Genomic DNA, 20283 nt, shown 5'->3' with positions numbered 1-20283 from the left:
AGGATTAAAACATGATATGCTTGAGAAGAATGTTTGAGTCCCTTGAGTTTTTCTTATTTTTGAGACACAGTACTAGGAAAACTTTTGTCATGCTTTTTATCTTGTACTTCACTGACTTTTTTCAATTTCAGCCCTCAGAGATAGAAATGGAGTCTCAGATACATCTGTACGGGCACACAGAAGAGATAACCAGCTTATTTGTTTGCAAACCCTACAGTATAATGATAAGTGTGAGCAGAGATGGAACCTGCATCATATGGGATTTAAACAGGTACGGAAGAAGGTCTCCCACTCAAACACTGCCGCCTTTATGTTTCAGTTCTTCCTGTGTGAAACAGATGCACTAAAATAAGATCTTTACATTATGATAATTTTAAGCATGAAATACAAACTTTACTTTGTAATCGTATTGAAATCAAAAGATCAGTTAGGAATACAGTGGGGAATGCCTTATGAATAATAGGTCCAGACACTGAGGGAAGGAATTATACCAGAGAATCTAAATATATTTAATGATCAGCTGCAAATTTGTCTTTGGTCTTTCAGGCTGTGCTATGTACAGAGCCTGGCGGGACACAAAAGCCCAGTCACAGCCGTCTCTGCTAGCGAAACGACCGGTGACATCGCCACTGTGTGTGATTCGGGTGAGCGAGCCCAGAACCAAAGCACAGAGTCATTAGCTGGCTCCCGTGTAGGTTAAGCTGATGGATTCCGTCTCTCAGGTCCCTAACCTCATCTAAGTACTGTAGTAATAGCGTATTTGTGTGTTAAAATACAGTAAGGTCCAAGAGCGAGTTCATCAATTTAGGGACCAACTTATGCAAAAGTTAATATTGTCATAATTTAACTTTTTCTGATATATGAAAGATTGCATTTGGGCACATGTAAGTTAAACAAGTTATTATTACATAATTATCTGAGTTTCTTGGCTTTTGTTTCTCTCTCTCTCTTTTTTTTTTTTTTTTTTTGGCTTCTGCTTTTTAACTACTAACTTTACTACCTTCCCCGTAACATAAGTGCAAAGCATCAGCCAATGATCAGCTTTGAATATATGTATCTTCCAGTCCCTGAGTGAGAACAGTACTATATTATAATAAATGGAGGTATAATTTGCCTTGAAATTTACATGACAGAGTTATCTCTCCTCATCAGAGGTTATGTTTTTAGGTTTTGTTTTTTCAAGTAGTACATATTTAAAAACTTGACGCATGCAGCAGGAAAGAACAGTTGGAAAATTCATAAATTTTCTGTTTGCATTTCTATTCTTAAGGATCTTAACATCGAAAGAATCCTTTGAAAAATTATCTTTCTGCCCACTCAGTATAGATTATCTTTGACGTATCTATAGTGAGTGGTCCTCTATCCTTTGCTTGCATGTTTTATATTGTTTGGTTTTTTTCTGACACCCAACAGTTCTCCAATCCTATGACACCATCTGGGTGCTCAACAATGCGATTTGGTTCTGACACTAACTACTTAAAGTTAGCAAATTTGGGAGTTCCCAACCCCCGACCAAGTTCACAGAACTTAGTCAAACATTATACTTAACTACAGTAGTTTATTACAAAGGATAGAAATGAACAGCCAGGGGCGCCTGGGTGGCTCAGTTGGTTGAGTGTCAACTCTTGATTTCGGCCTAGGTCATGATCTCAGGATTGTGAGATCGAGCACCACTTCAGGCTCAGGCTGGGGGAGCCTCCTTTAGATTCTTTCTCTCCTTCTCCCTCTACTCCTCCCCCTACCTCACTCTTGCTCTCTCTCTAAAAAAAAAAAAAAAAGAATGAGCAGCCAGCTGAAGAGGTATATAGGGGGAGATCCAGAGGGCCTGTCTGGGTGGAGTCAGAGTGCACCTCCCTCCTGGCACATGAATGTGCTCACCAGCTCGGGAGCCCTCCTAGCCCTGTTACTTAGGGATTTTTCTGAGGTTTCCTTCTGTAGGCACGGTTGATTGAATCAGTGGCTGTGGTACTTGAGCTCAATCTTCAGCCTCTCTCTGTCCCCAGAGGTGGGGAGGTACTGTAAATTCTAACCTCCTAACCTCATGGCGGGTTTGTCTTGGTAACAGGCCCCCATCCTGAAGCTATCTAGGGCCTACCGCCTAGGAGTCAGCTTGTTAGCAGACAAAAGATAGTCAATTACAAGGGTTTTCAGAAGCTCTATGCCAGGGACTGGGACAAAGACCAAATGTTTATTTTTTATTATACTACAGCTATCTCTTGGAGTTTTATTGTTGATTTTATAAAACATTCATTAATTCTTATATTCCGGAGAAGTAATGTCTTCAGTCATGCTTTAAAGGTATCAGGAATGAAGCATTTGCCAATCTTAACATCCAGTTACAAAATAATGCCATGGAAACATTTTTATTTCCTAATTGTCATAACTAAGGGGAAAGATTTTGAACCGTTGACTTTGATAATACAAGTGTGGGTAGATGATTGATGACTTTTGCTAATTGTTCTCCCTTGATTTGTACATTAGCAGCTTTTAGTATGTCATACCAAAGGGGAATCTGGGGGAATAATATAATGATTATTTATATAGTGTTCTCTACTTTCTTGTTTTGGCAACATTTGAAAGTTAGGACTGATCCTTAGGGAGCTGAATTTTGTAAAGTTAATTACTTTCCTGCTGCCAGTAGTGATTTATATCTGTGATGTTATATCAGCCAGTCTTAAGGGAACAAGAAACAAAATTACTTTTGCTGCAATTACTAACTCGCTAGTAGGGTATTCAGGTGTCCCTGGGGAGTGCACAGCATAAGAGAGTAATGGCTAGAACTTTTTTTTCCAGTATGAACAAAAAGGCCTTCTCCACTTTTTTAAGGCCTCTTGGTACATATACAAGAGAAGTCATAAGAATTTGGTATATAGAGAACATAATAAAAATAATGATTTTTTTAAAGAGAGGCCAAACTTATGTTTAGTGACCCAAACTAGAGTTTATCCTCCTAGTCTTAGAGTCCAAGAAGGAAGGAAAGTTATCAGATTTAGCCTATCAAACATCTTGACCCATTAGTGAGTACCATCCAGGTAATTTTAAAATCAAAATTTAAATAAAACATATGTATGTTTGTGTATATATGTTATATGTGTGTGTATGCACGTATATACACATTACACATACGTATATAACATTTCTGTGTTGGGGCTGAAGTTACACTGATGAGCTCTTTCCTCTTGATCATAATTTGCCAGTCCTTATGAGATGTGGTTTTTATAATGATAAGATGTGAAATTTATTAAACTATGTAAATATTATAATAGATGTTTTCTGTATTTTTTTAAAATCATTCTGCCACTGGATCAAAATATATGCCTTTTAACTAGGGTTCATAGCCTGGTCATGTGTTGCCAATGGCATTATAAATTTAATATAATATTATGAAATTCGGGGTGGGCAGTGATTCTCCAATTTATTTTAATTTCAGTGAAGATGTATAGGAAGAATAAATATTTTTTTTCAGGAATGCCCAACTTTCTGACTTTTAGTTGACATGCTAAATTACACATGAAAGTAATCTGGTCTTGAGTGAAGGCCTCAGTTTTGATATTTGTAGTATCATGAGTAGTTACTTGGTTTTGTGGTAGCCCGAGGTGCTGGGTAATCTGCTAGGGTGATTCTTTGCCTATTGAGTTCTGTACCATATTTCAGAGAGTCAAAGGCCACATTTAGATTTTTGGTTTTGAAGGACTGAGCCTGCAGTAGCTATCGATTACAGGGAATGATCAACCCCTACATCAATATCTTTGATAAGCCTTCTAAACTTACTACCACACATCTGGTTGCTTTATAAATTTTTAAAATATTTTATCAAGTATTAAATTCAAAAGAAAGAGTGAAATATCTACTTATGGAAAAGAGGAGTTTATCGTCTATAATTGTATTTCTTTAGTATATTGAACTCCTACCTACTGATGTTTTATTTAGGTAATCTCTCCCAATCGGTGGGAAATCTTAAGTAAAACACTGGGCATTTGTTAACCTTCTTTTCTCTACGTATGTGGTAAATATGTTTAACGTTGTAGTTGCTATCTGAACCATTTTAAAGTATACGATGCAGTGGCAGCCCCACACCCACAATGTGGTGCAACCACTATTTCAAAAACTTTTTCATCACCCTAAGCAGAAACTCCATAACCATAACTCTATTCCTCCTTGCCCCAAAACTTCTGGTAACCACTATTCTACTTCCGCTCACTATGAATTTGCCTATTTCTAGATATTTTATCTAAGTGGACTCATACAGTCTGTGTCCTTTTATGTCTTTTTAATGTCCTTTTATTTCCCTCAGCATCATGTTAAGGCTCCTCCGTGTTGCAGCATGTTGCAGAACTTCATTACTTTCCATGACTGAGTAATACCCCATTGTACACATCTACCTCCCATCTGTTGTTGGATGTTTGGTTGTTTCCACTTCTTGGCTATTGTGACTAATGCTGCAACACAGAAGGCATTTGGGTTTGTGATATTTGAAGGTCTTCAGCGTATCTTGACATAAAAAAGTATTTGCACAGTTTGTTTCTTTGCTATAAAATAGGAAATCTATGCAATCTTTTCATTGCCTTAATAAAGGAGAGAGTTAAAGTCTGCACTTTTTAGTTCTAATGGAGAGATAAAATTAAGTGGAGTAACATTATGGCACCCAAACTTTACCGTGCCTCTTAACCTGTCTTTATCAGCTTGAGAATATTTCTCCAAAGAAGGCTAGACACATCATCATGAGGCCCCAAATATAGAAGATGGCAAGCAATTACTGTTTATCCCACCCCCTGGAAAACTCCAGAAGGTTTAGTTACTCATGGTCTTTGAAAAGAAAAAAATTAGTCTAATAAGTCACTGACCTACAAGATTCAATCTTAGACACTCTGAGGAATTAGATATCTTTTTTTTCTTTAAGAAATACCTTTAACTGAGCTAATCTTTATTATAACTTTTTTTTTCTTCAAAAGTCACATAAGTCACTTCTTACAGATGGTTTCACAGAATATTTTCGTCTGTTTTTGCAGATTGTTTAACTTTCTAGGTACCTTCAAATTCAGCCTTGGCAGTTCATTTGCTAAAATATGATTACACAAAGATACATGATTAATTTACCTTGTTGCTCTATATTTCTAAATTAATCTGTTTATTTTTATTTTTCCACTGGTCCTTGTCTCTAGATAAATATGCAGAGCCCTTTGTGACTTATTATGTAGTAATTTTATTTATACAGCTTCAGTCATGAGCTGCCTGTAAATTTTATCACTCAAACAAATGAGCTCGGTGCACGGGTTGCCCTGCTGGGACCCAGGGTTGTGGGCTCTGACGTACCCATGCTCTGGTGACCTGTGGGACAATTTGGGTGTTTTAGCTGGTGGAGGCAGCGACCTCAGACTCTGGACAGTGAACGGGGACCTCGTTGGACATGTCCACTGCAGGGAGATCATCTGTTCTGTTGCCTTCTCTAACCAGCCTGAGGGAGTATCTATCAATGTGATTGCCGGGGGATTAGAGAATGGAATTGTAAGGTAAGAGGAGTTTAGATTCCCTTTGTTTGCTGTTGTTCATAAGGACACAGCAATTGCAAAAATTAGCTTTAAATATCTAGGCATGTTCATATTTAATATTTAGAGATTTAAAATCACCTTCAGATATAGGTTCTTCACTGATTCCTGTTTTATTTTTAAGTAATAAACTTAGCTTTTGTGTAGTTTTGAAATTGTATATTGTCTATTAATTGTTTAAAAGATTAACAATATGAAAATTTACCAAGTTTTCTTACTCCCACATCCACCCCTACAAACTTCCCAGAAGTAGCTACTGTTGTTTATTGTGTTGTTTATTGTGTTTTCTTCCAGATGATTTTTAACAAATTATAGGGTTTTTTTTAGTGAAGGAAATTTTAGTTTGCATAATTAGATGATGACTTTTTCCCTCTCTAGGTTGTGGAGTACATGGGACCTAAAGCCTGTGCGGGAAATCACATTTCCTAAATCAAATAAACCAATTGTAAGGTAAACCACCCCCGGATTCTTCATAATATACTTTGTAACTCTATTTTTGTTAGAGAGAGATTAAAGCACACAGACTGTGAACTATGCTATGAGAGTCCTAAACAGCAAGGAGACACAGTCCATGTCTTTCTGGAGCTTAATTTCTGAGTCAGGAGCTCTGAGTCTAATAGAAGGCATCTTGGGAGAGTGCCCAGGGAAGTTTTTGAATTGTAGAAACTGTATTTTTTTCCTTCCTTATTAAAAATACCATAATGGTGTGATTGATAGCTGCAGGAGTGTGCTTGAAAAGATTGATAAACAACCAGTTACCCTTTGTTCCACCAACAAATTTGACTTTAAAAATCAATCGGAAATAAGTGATTCAAATTATACTTTATTAAATTTATTTTCAATGCACTAAATTTAAATTTTAACAAACACCAATTAATTATTTATTAACATTACATTTTTACCTTTTCCTTTTTCAGGGAAATAAAATATCTCCCTATAATCATCATTTATTTCTATAAAGAGAAAATGTAGCACGGTTATATTATCTAAACTTTCCTATGCTCAAGTATTTGTTAAGTAATAAGAGCATAAACAAGGTGGTAAAAGAAAATATATAAAGAAGGAATGGAATGTACTGATCTCTTTGATCTGATTTTATTCTGTATCACCTAGTTAGAATGAGCTTCACGAAGTTGCCCGCAGAGCAATTAAACTATATTAGAATTACCGCAGAAACCAGTGAGTTGTAAGCTGCCATTTTATTGGTCTCTCTGCTCCAGTAAAGATATCTTAGCTTCTTTACAGTAATTTCTATATGAGCACCAATATGCTAATGCAATTTGAAGAGATAATGTACACATGGGATTTCTTTTGACAGCCTTACATTTTCCTGTGACGGCCACCATCTGTACACGGCGAATAGTGACGGGACCGTGATCGCCTGGTGTCGGAAGGACCAGCAGCGCTTGAAACAGCCAATGTTCTATTCCTTCCTTAGCAGCTACGCAGCTGGATGAATGAGAGAGAACCTCGCTTCTCCAAAGCACTTTAGCTCCAAGCTAGATTTGTTGACCTCACCAGTTTTAGGAGGTTGAACTTGAAGAAATGGATGACCAAACAAATCATCCAAATAATGACCAACTCTCTTCATCTGCAGAACATTCTGCAGCTTCACAAGGTCCTGAGAGAACAGTTTTGTTCTAATTTAGTGATAATCTAGAGGGTTGTGTAAGTATGTTCTAACCAACAAGATATAAGTCTTACATGATAAATTAAAATCGTATTCTTTAAGTGTTTACCCACAGGGGTATTCAAAAGAAAGGATTAGGGTCTCTCCTTTTTTCTATTATGCCAAAAGGACCAGGAGAATTTAAATTGGTTAGCTAATTGTTTATATAAAATACTCTAAAAATTATATTTAAAAAGTTTTATGCCAAGATAATCCACCTTCCCCACACAAACACACACACAAAGTAAAGAAAAGAAGAGGATCAGAAGTTAGAACTTGCAAAGCGCTTTCTCTGAGAAGTAGATTATTCCGTAGGTGCCTCTGCACCATTTTATGGGATATCTGAATACTAAAAACAAACTACTAATGAATCTCGATGGCAGGCAGTTTTTTTCCAGTTGCCTTCTTAGCTCAAAGAGGAACCAGAATTTTTTGACAGCCACAAACACACATTTGATTTCAGATACATTCTGTTTTTTCGTAAAAATCCTGTTTAAAATCCATAACACTAGATATTGAATATCCTTACTTAGTTGAGTCACTAAGATTTAAACACAATGATAATTATTTTAATATCTACCATTTACAGAGCACTGAATACTTAACAATTTGCAATAGAAAGCCTCCACTGTGCAGAAAGATGGCACAGGTATTAAGAGTCCGTTCTAGATAAGACATTTAATCTAATGTGCAGGGTGTGTTTTCTTGCGCAAAACAGAATTACAAAAGAAATGAGACAGCTTACTTTGTTTCCAACAAGATGCAGAATAATTCTTATAGGAAACTGTGTCCACTCTGTTTCTACTAATCTGTACTACCTGAGAACTCTAGGAACAACAGAAAAATCTAAGTATACGCCACAGAAAACCTGCACACCATAAAGACAGCATTCCTAAAAATCTCTACCATAGTCTGTCTCTACCATTATGGCTCTATTTTGACTTGGGGTGCTGCTTTTTTGGCTTTGAAAACACTGTAAAATAGTAAGATGTTACCACAGGATAAACATATGTATTCCTGCATAAGAAAAACTTGCGTGTTTGTTATGGAAATTCAATTCATATGGTGTTTACAGAACTACTTTTGTAACTTCCAGACTTTCTGAAACATTCTGCTTAAAAACCGTATAAAACACAATTCCAACGTCTCTGCTGTGGAGATGCGGGAAAGAGGAAGCGAGCGGCCCCGTGTGCTTGTCACTGGGACAGCGTATGTCCATAAGAACGCTTCACAGGCCGCACTTAGATCATCATTTGCACAGACCAGCTTGGAACTCTGAGGTCCAGATAGGTGCAGAGATGAGATGATTCCTATTCACGTTGAAGTGATTTGCTTTGTTTAAGAAAAAAAAAAAAATTGCAGCTATTGTCTGGCTTTCGTTTTTTCTACCAAGAACATGGAATTATTCCCCTATTAGAATAGGGTTGCTACTCAGTCTTCTTTGTCTTTTTAAGGCTGAATTCCATCATTTATTTAAAGAGAAAATATGCAAAATAACTGGTCTTGTTAAGAGTGCAATATTATATTTTTATGTAAAAATAAAAATTAATTTGGGGGGATTATTTATTCAGCATGAAACTTAATATGTATATGTTTGAAACACTTCATAATGTGCATGTTGTAGTAAACGTTTCTGTAAAATATCACAAGCTCTGTTATCTTTGTATACACTGCCACTTCAAATTGGGAATAAATTTCATAAAAATAGATATAAAGACCTATTCTTTATACAATTTAAATATTTATGACCAGAGCTCAGATAGGTGGCTTTTTTGCTTTGTAACCCAGATAGGTTCTCTCTTTAGCTCCCCTATACATTGATGTAACTAAGAAAAGATAACTTTCATTTCTTAATTATATTTTTAAAGATTTTATTTATTTGTTTGTTTGTTTGTTTGTTTGTTTGTTTATTTATTTATTTATTTATTTATTTATTTATTTATTTGAAAGCAGGAGCAGGGGAAGGGGCAGAGGCAGAAGCAGACTCCAGGCTGAGCAGGGAGCCCGATGCGGGGCTCAGTCCCCAGGACCTCGGGATCATGACCTGAGCCGAAGGCAGATGCTTAGCCGACTGAGCCACCCAGGTGCCCTTAGTTGTATTTTTTATGAGAAATTTTATTTCAGCCCTTTATTTGAATACCCTTTGTTTCAACACTTTATTTAATACCCTTAAATAGAGTTTAGACAGAAGTGTCAAGGTCAAACCACACTTTTTAAAGAAAAAAAAAAAAACCATGTACCCCCCCACCCCCAACATCAAATCTATAATGCGCTGTGGACTGACACTGCACTAGGTGCTGAGCACACAGCTGTTTCCTGCACTCCTGGAGACTACAGGCTGGAAAGAGAAGCATGCTGTCAGTAACCTACAATGTGTGCAGTTACAAAATACGGTAAGTGCCGTTAAGGTGGTGTGTAGGGTCCTCTGAGGGAATACAACAAGAAGAATCCAGTTCAGATCAAGAGGATCTGGGAAATCTTGAGAAAGTGAAATTTTTGTTCAAATGGATGCATAGAAATTTAACAGGTGAAGATGGGAGCAGATGTGTTCCAGACAATGCATTTACAAATGCCTGACACAGGAACATCAACGAACAAAGGCCCAGTGAAGGAACGAGCATCATCTACACTCCTCAGCTTCTCTGGCAGGCTTTGCGAAGTGGTGTGTGAACTTAACAAACAGCAGCCCAAGACCCCAGAATGATTCTTTATTTCTGTCTTGCATCTGAGGTGGTTTAAGGTTCTCAAGAGTGTCCCAGAAGAACTCAGGAGTAGCATCTAGCAGTGTAAGCCTGCCAACCCAACGTGCCCCTTAGCTGCAAATCTCAGATCACCTCTTCCTTTCAAATACGTTCACTGAATGCCAGTTATGCACAAGTCCAAGGCTCAGTGATGGGGTGGGGCAAGAGAAGAGGAAGGAGATTCTAGCCCTTCCGAGCTCGTACCTGGTGATCTGCTTCTCATTGTTTTGGATGACTTGTTAATGTTTTCAATCAAAGAACTACAGGGTGTTCCTGTTCAGAGTGGCGACGTAGGAGGATCCTGAACTCACCTCCTCCTACAGTTAACACTGAATCTACAGCTACATACAGGAAAATTCCCTGTGAAAGAAATCCAAAAACTAGCTGAGCAACTCTTATATCTTTGTGGGGGTGGGGGTGGGGGGAGACACCAAAATGGATAGGAGAGAATGAGACACAATGTCCCCATAAACCACACTCTCAGTGTGGCAACCCACAAATAGCAGAGAACTCACAACCCCGAGCTCCTCCTTGAGAACCCCACACCCGACACCTAACTTTTAAGACATGCTTCTGAGAGAGGAGACCCCAAAACATCTAGCTTTGAAAGGCAATGGGGCTTGCGTCCACAAGACCACACAGTTACGGCGAACTGAGAAACAGATCTTAAAGGGGTCTTGTGGACTCACCATGGCTAAACCCCAGGGACACAGTGTAGAGGCAGCTGACTGAAATGCAACCAGTCTTTCTGTGAAAGAGAAAGAGTTTCTGTTGTTTATCTTAAAAGAGTCAGCCTGAGGGGCAGGCATTTAATACAACACACCTCCAGAGGCCACTGAAATACTTCTCAAAGACTGTGGAGGCTGGCAAGTACCAGCTTTGTGCTCTCCCTCTGCCTCGCTCCAGGTGTCTCTCAGAAAGGAGTTTGTGCGTGGGTCTGGGGCCCCAGTTTTCGCAGCTGCCACCTCGGGGACACCCCCTGATCACCAGGCTCTGGTGGCCAGTGGGGCTTCTGTTCGGTGCTCTCACAGGACTGTAGCAAATGGAGAAGTACTTCTTACCCAGCTACCCCCCAAGGCCCAGCACAGAGGCAGCAGGCTTAAACCCCAGTCCTTCCCTGAAAGAGGTCGATCAGCTTGTCTTCACAGTGCGGAAGGGGTGTTGGCGGGTGGAGGTTTCTAACTGAACACATCTAGACGTTGACTGCAATGCCCTCCAGAAATCAGGGAGAGCAGCAGACACCGTGTTCCTGTCCTCCCTCTGCCCTGCCCCAGGGTGCCAGCGTCCCCAAGAGAGGAGCTCACGTGCATATCTGGCATCCTGGGTTTTGTGGGTTTTGTGTCACGGCCCAGAGAACGATTCCTTTAATAGGCTGGCTCTGGGTGCCAGTGGGGCTTATGTTCATGGGTTCAATGGGACACTAGCAACAAAGAAACAGTTCCTAACTGGCTAACACCCTAGGGCTCAGTGCAGAGGGAGCAGACAGAAATGCCCATCTTCCAGTCTTCCCATTAAAGAAGTATATTTGTGTACCTTAAAAGCTGCTGCCTGAAGGTATGGCTTCCAATGAGCCTGAATCTAGGTGGTGACTGAGATCCTCCCTTAGGTACACTGACTGGTCTGGGCCCACCCTCAACTACTGGAGGCACTAAGAACCACTAAGTCACTTGGATAATCACAAAGGTTCAAAGAGACAACCAGGAGCTAGGGCAGGGTTGAACAATAAGGTTCATCTCCTCCAGAAGGCCACTCCTTCAAGACTGAGAGGTGGCTGTTTTATTTAATGCATAGAAACCAACACAGAAAGTCAAGAAAAATGAAGAAACAGAGGAATATGTTCCAAATGAAAGAACAAGATAAAATCTCAGAAGAATACCTTAATGAAACTGATAAGTGGTTTACCTGATAAAGAGTTCAGATTAATGGTCATAAAGATGCTCACCACAGTCAGGAGAACAAGGCATGAATAAAGTGAGAATTTTAACAAAGAGAAGGAATATATAAGAAAGTCCCAAACAGAAATCACAGGCTGAAGAATACAATAACTGAACTGAAAAATAAAATAAAGGGGTTCAACAACAAACTAGATGAAGAACAAGAAAGGATCAGTGAAATCAAAGATAGGGCAGTGGAACTCACCCAATGAGAGCAGAAAAAAAAAAAGTAAAGATAGGTTCAGTGGCATATAGGATAACATCAAACGGACCAACGTTCACATTATAGGGGTCCCAGAAGAAGGGGGGGGCAGAAGACCTGTTTGAAGAAATAATGGTTGAAAACTTCCCTAACCTGGGTAATGAACAGACATACAGACCCACACCAAGACACACTATAATTAAAGTGTCAAAAATTAAAGAACTACAAGGTCAATGTTCAGAAAGTGAATAGGGAGGAAAGAAACTCAATTGCCTAACATTTGGAGATTGAAACTATTGTGGACTTCTTGGATTATTCACGTTACCCTTGCTTTACTGATTACCCTCAGCTATTCCCAGCTTGTCCCAGATTGGGGGCAATATGTCCCCATTTGTTCACAATCTGTCCTAATTCTTGAATAACTATATTATTTTGCAACATCCTCCCCTTCTCAGGATGACACTCCATATACTGTGAAACCAAAGCACTTCAAAACCTTATAGGCTTAAAACCTTTAAGAAAAAACAACTGAAAAGCATTAATAGTTGGGTTGAGCAGAGTAGATAGCTATTTGAAATAACTCAAGATTGAGGGTGGGGGGAAAGATGGCGGAGGATTAGGGGACCCTATTTCAACTGGTCCCCGGAATTGAGCTGGATATCTACCAGACCACTCTGAGCACCCACAAAACCAGCCTGAGATGTAAGAAGATCTGGATCTCTACAAACAATATCGCAGGCGGTTGGTTTTAAGGTACGAAGCGGGGAGCCGTGATTCCACAGGCAGATATCGGAGGATAAACGGCAGGGGGAGGATGCCTGGCCGGGGGGATCCTACACCGCCGGTGAGCTACAGCCTCGCAGGCTGCGGATGGGCACAGACTCGCAGACCGGTAGCGGCGGGGAAAGGACTTTAGGGCAGCCCCCGGGACGGAAACCCAGAGCTGCGGGGTTGCGCCTGCGAACTGCAGTCCCCAGGACGGAAACCCAGAGTGGCGGGGTCGCACCTGCGAACTGCAGTCCCCGGGACGGAAACCCAGAGCGGTAGAGTCGCGTGCGCGAACTGGGAGCGGCTGGCGGTTTTAGAAGCACAAAGGGCAGAGATGTGCCCCGACCTGGAGGCAGGACTGGGAGCGCTGCGGAGGGGCGCACAACCCAGGACGCTGCAGTTTATAGCAGCACGGACAGAAATGGAGACAGTGTGGCCTGGAGAGCTCACTGAAGAACAGACTGGGATCTCTCTGCTCTGAGGCAGAGGGTTGGAAACGGTCTCTTCTGCTCTGACTCGCGGAAGAGAAGTGGAAAGCCACCAGAGAACAAAAGCCCCAAAAACTGATTCCCACTGAGCCCATCCCCCACCACAGGGGCGCAGGGCAACTCCACCCCAATGGGGCTGCCTGAGTAACAGCGCGGCAGGCCCCTCTCACAGAAGACAGGCTAGGAAAACAAGAGGCCAGCAACCCTAAGGTCCCAAGAAAACAGGTGCATCTTGCTTGGGTTCTGGTCAATAATTTCGACTCTATACATTCCCTCAAACAACCATTAACAGAATGACTAGGAGGAGGAGCCCCCAAAACAGAAAAGACTCAGAGATTATGACTTATGCTGCAGATTTACAAATGGAGGCAGATATAACCAAGATGTCGGAGATGGAATTCAGGCTAGCAATTGTGAAGACAATGGCTAGAATGGAGAAATCAATTAATGGCAACATAGAGTCTCTAAGGGCAGAAATAAAAGGTGAATTGACAGAACTTAAAAATGCTATCAATGAGATCCAATCCAATCTAGATAATCTAACAGCTAGGGTAACTGAGGCAGAAGAAAGAATAAGCGACCTGGAAGACAATATAATAGATAAAAAGGGAAAAGAGGAGGCCAGGGAAAAACAACTCAGAATCCATGAAAATAGAATCAGAGAAATAAGTGACACCATGAAGCGTTCCAATGTCAGAATAATTGGAATCCCGGAGGGAGTGGAGAGAGAGAGAGGACTAGAAGATGTATTTGAGCAAATCGTAGCTGAGAACTTCCCTAATCTGGGGAATGAAACAAACATTCGAGTCCTAGAGGCAGAGAGGACCCCTCCTAAGATCAAGGAAAACAGGCCAACACCCCGGCATGTAATAGTAAAACTTGCAAATCTTAGAACCAAGGAAACCATCTTAAGGGCAGTTAGGGGGAAGAGATTCCTTACGTACAGAGAGAGGAACATCAGAATAACGTCAGACCTATCCACAGAGACCTGGCAAGCCAGAAAGGCCTGGCAAGACATATTCAGGGTACTAAATGAGAAGAACATGCAGCCAAGAATACTTTATCCGGCAAGGCTTTCATTTAGAATGGATGGAGAGATGCAGAGCTTCCACGACCGGCAGAAACTGAAAGAATATGTGACCACTAAGCCGGCCCTGCAAGAAATATTAAGGGGGTTTCTATAAAAGGAGAAAGACCCCAAGAGTGATATACAACAGAAATTTACAGGGACAATCTATAAAAACAACGTCTTCACAGGCAACATGATGACAATTAATTCATATCTTTCAATAATCACTCTCAACGTGAATGGCCTAAACGCTCCCATAAAATGGCACAGGGTTACAGATTGGATAAAAAGACAGGACCCATCCATATGCTGTCTACAAGAGACTCATTTTGAACCTAAAGATACATCCAGACTGAAAGTGAAGGGATGGAGATCCATCTTCCATGCCAGCAGACCTCAAAAGAAAGCTGGGGTAGCAATTCTTATACCAGACAAATTAGATTTTAAACTAAAGTCTGTAATAAGAGACACAGAAGGACACTATATCATTCTTAAAGGGTCTATCCAACAAGAAGATCTAACAATTGTAAATATCTATGCCCCCAACATGGAAGCAGCCATCTACATAAGCCAACTGTTAACCAAAATAAAGAGTCACACTGATAACAATATGTTAATTGTAGGAGACCTCAATACTCCACTCTCAGCAATGGACAGATCATCTAAGCAGAAAATCAACAAGGCAACAAGAGCTTTGAATGATACATTGGACCAGATGGACCTCATAGATATTTATAGAACATTCCACCCTAAAACAACAGAATACTCATTCTTCTCGAGTGCACATGGAACTTTCTCCAGAATAGACCACATACTGGGTCACAAATCAGGTCTCAACCGATACCAAAAGATTGAGATTATTCCCTGCATATTCCCAGACCACAATACTAAAACTGGAACTCAATCACAAGAAAAAATTTGGCAGAAATTCAAACACTTGGAAGCTAAAGACCACTCTGCTCAAGAATGTTTGGGTCAACCAGGAAATCAAAGAAGAACTTAAACAATTCATGGAAATCAATGAGAACGAAAACACATTGGTCCAAAACCTATGGGATACTGCAAAGGCGGTCCTAAGGGGGAAATACATAGCCATCCAAGCCTCACTCAAAAAAATAGAAAAATCCCGAATTCACCAACTAACTCTACACCTTAAAGAACTAGAGAAAAAGCAACAAATAATGCCTAAGCCACGCATTAGAAGAGAAATAATTAAAATTAGAGCAGAAATCAATGAATTAGAAACCAGAAACACAGTAGATCAGATCAACAAAACTAGAAGTTGGTTCTTTGAAAGAATTAATAAGATCAATAAACCACTGGCCAGACTTATCCAAAAGAAAAGAGAAAAGACCTAAATTAATAAAATTATGAATGAAAGAGGAGAGATCACGACTAACACCAAGGAAATAGAAACAATTATTAGAAATTGTTATCAACAACTATATGCCAATAAACTGAGCAATCTGGATGAAATGGAGGCCTTCCTGGAAACCTATAAGCTGCCAAGACTGAAATAGGAAGACATTGACAACCTGAATAGGCCAATAACCAGTAACGAGATTGAAGCAGGGATCAAAAACCTCCCAAAAAACAAGAGTCCAGGGCCTGATGGATTCCCTGGGGAATTCTACCAAACGTTCAAAGAAGAAATAATACCTAATCTACTGAAGCTGTTTCAAAAAATAGAAACAGAAGGAAAACTTCCAAACTCATTCTATGAGGCCAGCATTACCTTAATCCCCAAACCAGGCAAAGACCCCATCAAAAAGGAGAATTTCAGACCGATATCCCTGATGAATATGGATTCCAAAATCCTCAACAAAATCCTAGCTAATAGGATCCAACAATACATTAAAAGGATCATCCACCACGACCAAGTGGGATTTATCCCCGGGATGCAAGGGTGGTTCAACATTCGCAAATCAATCAATGTGATAGAACACATTAATAAGAGGAGGGAGAAGAACCATATGGTCCTCTCAATTGATGCAGAAAAAGCATTTGACAAAATACAACATCCTTTCCTGATTAAAACTCTTCAGAGTATAGGGATAGAGAGAACATTCCTCAAGTTCATAAAATCCATCTATGAAAAACCCACAGCGAATATCATCCTCAATGGGGAAAAGCTGAGAGCCTTTCCCTTAAGATCAGGAACACGTCAAGGATGCCCACTCTCACCACTATTGTTCAACATAGTACTAGAAGTCCTAGCAACAGCAATCAGACAACAAAAAGAAATAGAAGGTATTCAAACTGGCAAAGAAGAAGTCAAACTCTCTCTTTTTGCATACGACATGATACTTTATGTGGAAAACCCAAAAGATTCCACCCCCAAATTACTAGAACTCATCCAGCAATTCAGTAATGTGGCAGGATACAAAATCAATGCACAGAAATCAGTTGCTTTCTTATACACTAACAATGCAACTGTAGAAAGAGAAATTAGAGAAACGATTCCATTTACAATAGCATCAAAAACCGTAAGATACCTCGGAATAAACCTAACCAAAGAGGTAAAGGATCTCTACTCTAGGAACTACAAAACACTCATGAAAGAAATTGAAGAAGACACAAAAAGATGGAAAAATATTCCATGCTCATGGATCGGAAGAATAAACATTGTTAAAATGTCTATGCTACCCAGAGCAATCTATACCTTCAATGCCATCCCGATCAAAATTCCAATGACATTTTTCAAAGTGCTGGAACAGACAATCCTAAAATTTGTATGGAATCAGAAAAGAGCCCGAATCTCCAAGGAAATGTTGAAAAAGAAAAACAAAGCTGGGGGCATCACGTTGCCCGATTTCAAGCTATATTACAAAGCTGTGATCACCAAGACAGCATGGTACTGGCACAAAAACAGACAGATAGACCAATGGAACAGAATAGAGAACCCAGATATGGACCCTCAACTCTATGGTCAACTAATCTTCGACAAATCAGGAAAAAACATGCAATGGAAAAAAGACAGTCTCTTCAATAAATGGTGCTGGGAAAATTGGACAGCCACATGCAGAAGAATGAAACTCGACCATTCTCTAACACCATTCACAAAGATAAACTCTAAATGGATGACAGACCTCAATGTGAGACAGGAATCCATCAAAATCCTAGAGGAGAACATAAGCAGTAACCTCTTTGACATCGGCCACAGCAACTTCTTTCAAGATACATCTCCAAAAGCTAGTGAAACAAAAGCAAAAATGAACTTTTGGGACTTCATCAAGATAAAAGCTTCTGCACAGCAAAGGAAACAGTCAACAAAACAAAGAGGCAACCCACAGAATGGGAGAAGATATTTGCAAATGACACTACAGATAAAGGGCTGGTATCCAAGATCTATAAAGAACTTCTCAAACTCAACACCCAAAAAACAAATAATCAAGTCAAAAAGTGGGCAGAAGATATGAAAAGATACTTCTCCAAAGAAGACATACAAATGGCTAACAGACACATGAAAAAATGTTCATCATCATTAGCCATCAGGGAAATCCAAATCAAAACCACACTGAGATACCACCTTACACCAGTGAGAATGGCAAAAATGGACAGGGAAAGAAACAACAAATGTTGGAGAGGTTGTGGAGAAAGGGGAACCCTCTTACACTGTTGGTGGGAATGCAAGTTGGTACAGCCACTTTGGAAAACAGTGTGGAGGTTCCTCAAAAATTTAAAAATAGAGCTACCCTATGACCCAGCAATTGCAGTACTGGGTATTTATCCCAAAGACACAGATGTAGTGAAAAGAAGGGCCATATGCACCCTAATGTTCATAGCAGCAATGTCCGCAATAGCCAAACTGTGGAAAGAGCCGAGATGCCCTTCAACAGAAGAATGGATAAAGAAGATGTGGTCCATATATACAATGGAATATTACTCAGCCATCAGAAAGGATGAATACCCAACTTTTACATCAACATGGATGGGACTGGAGGTGATTATGCTAAGTGAAATAAGTCAAGCAGAGAAAGTCAATTATCATACAGTTTCACTTATTTGTGGAACATAAGGAATAGCATGGAGGACATTCGGAGAAGGAAGGGAAAAATGGCGGGGGGGGGGAATTGGAGGGAGAGATGAACCATGAGAAGCTATGGATCTGAGAAACAAACAGGGTTTTAGAGGGGAGGGGGGAGGGGGGATTGGTTAGCCCAGTGATGGGTATTAAGGAGGGCACGTACTGCATGGAGCACTGGGTGTTATACGAAAACAATGGATCGTGGATCACCACATCAAAAACCAATGATGTATTGTATGTATGTATGTATGTATGTATTGTATGTATGTATTATAACATAATCAAATTAAAAAAAAAATGAAATAAGTCAAGATTGAGGTCAAAGGCAAGCGAAAGAGGTTTTAGGTTCAGCACAACCTGGTATTTTGGAGTAGCACACTATCACATTACACAGTATTTATATGATATTTCCCCCAGGTTATGTCCAATTTAAACTCCACAATTTAAAAAGCAGCTACATTCGCCAATACAAAATGTATACACTTAAACAGCCAATGAGTTGGGAAAGAGATGCCACTAATTTTATTGTGTGTTATATGACCTGAACAGAAAAATATATCCTGCCACTCTGGGGACACTGGGTTACAACTCAGCTATTTGAGAGGAATTAAACAATGCTATGTGTTCTTTGAGGTCAAAACGACTGGATGATTATTTGAGGCTGGGCTATAATATTCTCAAGTGCTGAGCCTTGTTTCTCCTCTCATGAACAAAGTTAATGAGATTTGAGTTTAGAAAAGATTTTTTTGGCAAAGTTTGGCTCATTTCCAAAGTGATTTAAACTTGTCTTACCAAAACTTCTGAGAGCTGATAACAATAAGCCATTCTCAGGGCACCTAAGTGGCTCAGTGGATTAAGCGTCTGACTAGTGATTTCAGCTCAGTTCATGATCTCATGGGTCTTGAGGTCAAGCCCCGCATTGGGTTCAACACTCATTGGGGAGTCTGCTTGAGATTCTCTCCCTCTGCCCCTCCCCCACTCATGTTTTCTCTCTCTCTCTCTCTCTCTCAAATAAATCTGTAAAAAAAAAAAAAAGCCGCTCTTTCATTCCCAGATTTTAATTTTGTTAAAAGAGCTTTAACAATCCTTGGAATCCAGGTTCAAGCATCAAGAATAAAAACTATCTTTTCTGAGATTTTAAGAAAAATCAAGCTATAATTTTCATACTTGTTGATATGACCAAAACACAGTTAATTAGCTAATTTCATTATGTACTTTCTAGATAAGATTCTACATAATAGTATTTTGTTATAAATAAAAGTAAAACCTACTCATGTGTGCTCCTAGTTACGTAAGAATTAGACATCTATTTTATTTCCTAGAATGGTCTGGAGAATAGAGTTGTTAGGTCTGACGTCTCACAGCCTGTAGTGAAGAAACTTTCCTCAAGTTTCTTCTTTGCTAAGAAGCTCCTTGCCTTGAATTGAACTTATTTGACTTCCCCCAAACAGCCCCTTATCTCCTTTCTTGTCCAAGGTTTTAGTAGATCACAGTTCTTCTTCCCAAGTAAAAGGCACAGATTGACGGGCTGAATTAAAAAACAAGATCCAACTCTGTGTTGTCTTCAAGAATAGAGAACCCCACTTTAAGAATAAAGACGTAGGTTCAAGTAAAATGATGGGAAAAGATACACCATGCAAACACCAGTCTAAGAAATCTGCAGTGGCCATACTGATATCGGACAAAGAGTTGAGAACAAGGACTATTACCAGGGACAAAGGAAGGAAGATGGGTGTCCCGGGTCCTAGCAGTCTTGGGTGATAAGCAGGGATGGACAGAATCAGAATCCCCTGGAGGGCTTAAAACACAGATTGCTGGGTCCCATCCCCAGAGTTTGTA

At 39.8% G+C, this 20283-nt stretch overlaps 1 protein-coding gene across 5 annotated transcripts in view; it reads left to right on the top strand.

Moving 5' to 3' along the window:
* LYST (lysosomal trafficking regulator) overlaps positions 1-9093 on the top strand; it is a 186678-nt gene extending 177585 nt beyond the window's left edge. For all 5 annotated transcript variants that reach the window (XM_078077736.1, XM_078077737.1, XM_078077739.1 and 2 more), the window contains 5 exons: positions 132-271; positions 547-644; positions 5354-5510; positions 5925-5996; positions 6865-9093. In XM_078077736.1, the coding sequence (XP_077933862.1) occupies positions 132-271; positions 547-644; positions 5354-5510; positions 5925-5996; positions 6865-7003 (606 nt within the window). In that variant the 3' untranslated portion in view covers positions 7004-9093. The remainder of the gene's footprint in view (positions 1-131; positions 272-546; positions 645-5353; positions 5511-5924; positions 5997-6864) is intronic.
* Positions 9094-20283: the final 11190 nt, after the last annotated feature.

The sequence above is a fragment of the Halichoerus grypus genome, chromosome 7, assembly GCF_964656455.1.
Source record: "Halichoerus grypus chromosome 7, mHalGry1.hap1.1, whole genome shotgun sequence".
Taxonomy (NCBI): Eukaryota; Metazoa; Chordata; class Mammalia; order Carnivora; family Phocidae; genus Halichoerus; species Halichoerus grypus.
This window is presented reverse-complemented; position numbering and strand designations above follow the sequence as displayed.